The sequence below is a fragment of the Tachysurus fulvidraco genome, chromosome 2 (assembly GCF_022655615.1).
Source record: "Tachysurus fulvidraco isolate hzauxx_2018 chromosome 2, HZAU_PFXX_2.0, whole genome shotgun sequence".
In the NCBI taxonomy this organism is placed as follows: Eukaryota; Metazoa; Chordata; class Actinopteri; order Siluriformes; family Bagridae; genus Tachysurus; species Tachysurus fulvidraco.
The window spans coordinates 1,107,759-1,113,052 of NC_062519.1; the positions used below are offsets into that span (position 1 = coordinate 1,107,759).

A 5,294-nucleotide genomic window follows, 5' to 3' on the forward strand; every position below is an offset into this window, starting at 1 on the left:
GGACTTCACTGCACTAGACAGTGACCTTGAACTGGACGCGGCGCCGAGAAGCAGGAAAGCTTGTTCTCCTTACAAGAAGCAAAAAGAGAAAAGAAAGAAAGGAAGAGGAGTATCGTTAAAACTAAGGATAGGAAACATTACATGAGTTTCATAAAAGATTCAACCATGGAATGTTTGTGACGTGATTGAATTTTTTGTGGAATATTTTTGGAAAAACATGAAGATTTCCCGGACATATGGAAGAGTTTAGAAGATGTCAGAAAGTTCCATACACCAGATGTCTACGCTAGTAAGTTGCTTGCTAAATCATAATTAATCAGTTTACTATTTCAACATGAACTTCTCGTCATTTTTCATTTCACATTTTTCTATTTTTCACAGTGGTATGTCTCAGTGTGAGAACAAATTCCTCGTAAATGAGCCATGTTAAGCTCATTCCTAAGACAATTATTTTTAGATCGACGATAAGATTAGAATTTTCATAAATAATTGTAATCTTTTTGTTTTGTGCATTGTTTAAAGTGGTTTTAGCTGCGGCTACTTTACTTTTTTATTTGTTTATATTAAACTCGTTAGGGAGAAGGAGAGACAGACAGAGGGAGAGAGAGAGTTTTAGAGAGAGAGAGAGAGAGAGAGAGAGAGAGAGAGAGAGAGAGAGAGAGAGAGAGAGAGAGAGAGGGCCCACTGAACCAAACCGATGATCATTTATTCCGTTTTTAATTATGAACTGTGCTCATCTGAGGCTTTTTAACTGCTTCTTATTCCAACGACAGCCAATAACAACGCTTCATATAACCTAATAACATCCAACGCTATAATTCTATAAACGAATGTATTATTTTGAAACCAAAAACGAGTTCGTAATAGTAGATTAATAGACTATTTTGCATGTTAGTTAATCTGCGTTTAGTGTCATCAGAATAATGTTTAAAATCTAAATATACATTGGCAGAATAGTAATTAAAACAATCTGTATGCTACTAGCTGATTTATTACAAATTACAAATTAGAGTAATGGAAAGACAAACAACATTTAAATGCTGTTATTAGGTATTAAAGCTTTAGACAAATTATCCGCAAGAGATAAAGTCCAGCCCGATTATGCCCTAATGGCGGAGAGTAAAGAAAACTAGGTATTTTGTTATGCTAGAAAAATTGCACTTTTTCTAATCTGCTGATTGCGAGATCAATAATAATTCATCGTGTTAAATGGGTTACTTTTTTTATGATTGCTAAAATTTACATCAATAGTGATATTGGTGTAAAGTTGCTCACTGCAAGTCAGTCTTTATTAGAATGAAACGCCCCGTCGCCATGATAACGTTTCAAGAATTTGACCATCAGGACTGTGTACATTTCTCTTTTTTGTGTCTATATAAATCTTTTATTTCTGCACACCTTAATTAATTAGGTATATTAAATGTATTCCTTTTTTGCTCACACACTTGTAAACTAAGTGAAGTGTAGGGATTCCTTATACGACCAACTGTTACTGTTTTATAGGATATCTACTGAAGATTAATGTAAAAAAATGGAAATATAAGCCACACTCTTAAAATCCACTGCCGCCTAAGTGCAATGATTTTACAGAGCTGTCGATGACCCCGTTATTGTAAAGTATCAGATGAGTGTGTGGCTTTAGCCATCTGTCTGTTCCCTAATATTGGCTTGTAAAACGGAGGCCTCGCCACTTTATGTGACATTCAATTTATTTTGAGTTTGATCTAAAACCAAGTCCTTCACTTTAAAGTTATTAAAATGGCGGGTAGGTCTTCCAAACAAAAGTGTAAAATGCTGTAGTCTTGTAACAAACACCTGTCCAACACTGCATTTTATATGATACAGTGGAGTTTTACCTTCATACAGAATCTATCTATCTATCTATCTATCTATCTATCTATCTATCTATCTATCTATCTATCTATCTATCTATCTATCTATCTATCTATCTGTCTATGATATACCTATATTGATCTATTAAATTATTTCTGCTCATTATGTATTAACAGTATAGTAGTATACACTATAGTAAATTGTCTCACACAAGAAAAGCACGTTAATTTAAACATGCAAATTCCTTTAGTCAACATTTTTCTTTAGTCAAGAAAACGGATTCCGTTGGGTGGCAAAGGAGAGTCCGTTGGCGTCACGTGACTGCATATCTTGGCCAATGGCACGCGCCGCTCGTTTTAACGACGTTAAATGTCAGATATTCGGCTATAAACTAGAATCTCGCGCTCAGGCCCGGCGAAATGGGCGAGCACAACCTTCTCAATAGCGGGTTTGTGGGACCTTTGGTGAACATCCACACCGGAGACGCGTTTTACCTCCACAACTTCCGGTCATCTTCGGCTCTTCCTTCCCTCCCTTACGCGAGACGGGACAATGTTTGGACTCAACCGGAGCCGTGCAACGGATACATGCAGCCGTTTTTTGGCAACCCGGTGTCGCTGAATCCCACGTTTAACCGAGCGTGCGAGATTGCGCGGCAGGAAGAGAGCAAATGCTTTTACAGTGGAAGTGGAGGTGGCGGAGGTAGCATCCGGGAGAATTGTACAAACGTTAAACGAGATGAAAGGGCGAGAGATGACTCCAGTGTGCCCGTACTGAGAGAGCACGGACTGGCAGATGCTAGCATGATGGGCTACGGATACGTTGCAGAGCAAGGGAGCCAGAATCCTCCATCATGTCACTCCATGCAGTCGGAGTCTGGGTCATCGCACCACGAAGCGGAAAAAGTGTCGTGCAACATCGCTCATTCCTTAGCATCTCACGCATGCAGCACCACCCAAGGAGGAGGTGAGGAAGTTTATGTTTAGTTAATATTATTATAATTTGATAAAAGTATGCGTTTACGTATAGCTGATCTCATCATTACAAAGACAGATGAGCAGAACTCATGATATCCATGATGTTTAAACGTGTATTAATAGATACGTTTATCTTAATGAGAGACAGCAAAAATAACGTATCTGTTTCTCTGCACTGATGTTTCTGTATTAAATCTCCGTCAAGCTGGGGTGACATAAATGTGCTATGAAAAATGGGACGAAAACACAAAAACAATGGCACTGGGATAAACATCACTACCACTAGGGGAGGCATTAGAAAAACATTTCACCAGAACACAGCAATGCACAGCTTTTTATACAACCTCGAACGATTATTGGACAATAAAATGATACAAGATATAGTAACGTGAAAAATGGAGACAGGTAAACAACATAGCTTTATTCATAGAAATCATTTGCAATATTTTCTTTTTTCGCAGTGGTGCCAAGACTAAAAGTTTCAGAAAAGTTCTTGATTTCTCTCGTAAAGTTAGTAAATAATATTGGCAATGGCTATGTACATAGTAGAAGACATTTTTTCCCAGCTAAGTAAGTATCGAACACCCCGAACACCATCGTGTCAACACCCCCACCCCCGAACACACAAAAACATACACCAGAGCCATTGATAGACTTGGACACATAACTCTATTCTGATTCAAACTAACTAAGGGATTTCTAGGAAGATTTCTAAGAAGACTGTATGTCACACATACACACACACACACACACACACACACACACACACACACACACACACACACACACACACACACACACACACACACATATATATATATATATATATATATATATATAGAGGGAGAGAGAGAGAGAGAGAGAGAGAGAGAGATAGATAGATAGATAGATAGATAGATAGATAGATAGATAGATAGATAGATAGATAGATAGATAGATAGATAGATAGATAGATAGATAGATAACAGTATAACAGTATGATTACACTAAAGTATCATTTTGAAATGACAGTTAATATTCTAATAGTGTCAAACTTAAATTCAATAAATGTTTTATAGTTGTTCAAATACATAATGAATTTAGGAAATACAACAGTCTTTTGTAATGGAAGATTATTAAACCCAGAGGCGTGTTCAGGTTTTTATGAACTTACTTTATTCCCACATAATTAAACATCTGAATCCCACATAGGATCAACCTGAGTCTTACTAATTAAAACAAAGCTATTATTGAAACCGTAATTTGATTTCTCATTAATTTTGTTCCCCTTACCTGTGCTCAGGTGCTCCGTGGTACCCGGCTCACGCGCGGAACCGGAAAAAGCGCAAACCCTATTCCAAACTGCAGCTTGCCGAGCTTGAGAGCGAGTTCATGCTCAACGAATTCATCACGCGTCAGCGGAGGAAGGAGCTTTCGGACCGACTTAATTTATCCGACCAACAAGTGAAGATATGGTTTCAAAACCGACGCATGAAGAAGAAAAGACTTATGCTGAGAGAGCAGGCCCTGTCTTTCTTTTAGGGAAAGAATGACAGTGAATGATATAACAGCAAAAAAAAAAAAAAAAAAAAAACAAAAAAAAAAAAAAACAAAGAATTCAGCGTTTATATACATCTTACAGTGTAGAAGTGACATCAGTGGTGTTCATTTCTGCTCACATGGGTTTATAGAAACACTGTAGATGTCAATAAAGCACTGTGAAAAGTGTTAAGTAAGTAATATAGGTGTTATATAACACTATATAACTATTATAAATGTATACTTCAGGACGCGGATACGAAGCGAAATTTCGAGTGCTGAGTTAAAAACTGGTGCGCTCGCAACTCGCAAAGTCTTTCAATGTTGAATTAACTCTTTAACAATTTAAGAGTTAGCATCTAATTTATAACACCTAAAATCTTAGACTAAGAAGACTGAAATAGATATAGATTTAATCAACACGTACTAAACGCTTCACTCGAAATTAAATCTAAACCCCTCAAGGTGACTTTTTTCTGGAACCCCTACAGGTAGAACATTATAACTGAGCGTTTCGCTACCAGGTTCCTGATAGAACCATTTAAAGTTTTTTTTTTGGTGTATCAATTCAAGCCACCTAATACTTGCCATTAATAGGGTTCTTAGAGTTACCGTATTATTCATAACATACGATCATACAAGGTTTATTTCAAAATTTCTATTTGTTAAATTAATGAAAGTACACCGAAAAAATAATTTTAAAAACATTTTTTAATTTTTAAAAACATTTTAAAATAATTTAAATTGGGTAACAGATGTATATCATTTAATGCACGAACTGCATAATGTGTAGCGTGACTTTGCAAAGAATTCAACACTTTTGAGTGTTTTAACTCTTTTTTACTTCTTTTTTTCCAGCATTTTCATATTACCTCATCTCCTCAATGTATTGCTTTAACTCTGCAGGGTCACGGGCGAAATATGCGCATACTTTATTTTACCATACGAAACAATGACAACGATGAC

At 36.6% G+C, this 5,294-nt stretch overlaps 1 protein-coding gene across 1 annotated transcript; it reads left to right on the forward strand.

Annotated features, from left to right (window-relative positions):
- The first annotated feature begins 2,251 nt into the window (after positions 1-2,251).
- hoxc12b (homeobox C12b) lies at positions 2,252-5,059 on the forward strand. The gene is made up of 2 exons (XM_027176555.2): positions 2,252-2,799; positions 4,093-5,059. Exons 1-2 carry the CDS (start codon positions 2,253-2,255, stop codon positions 4,329-4,331), a joined length of 786 nt encoding a protein of 261 aa, XP_027032356.1. The 5' UTR covers position 2,252; the 3' UTR covers positions 4,332-5,059.
- The last annotated feature ends 235 nt before the right edge of the window (positions 5,060-5,294 follow it).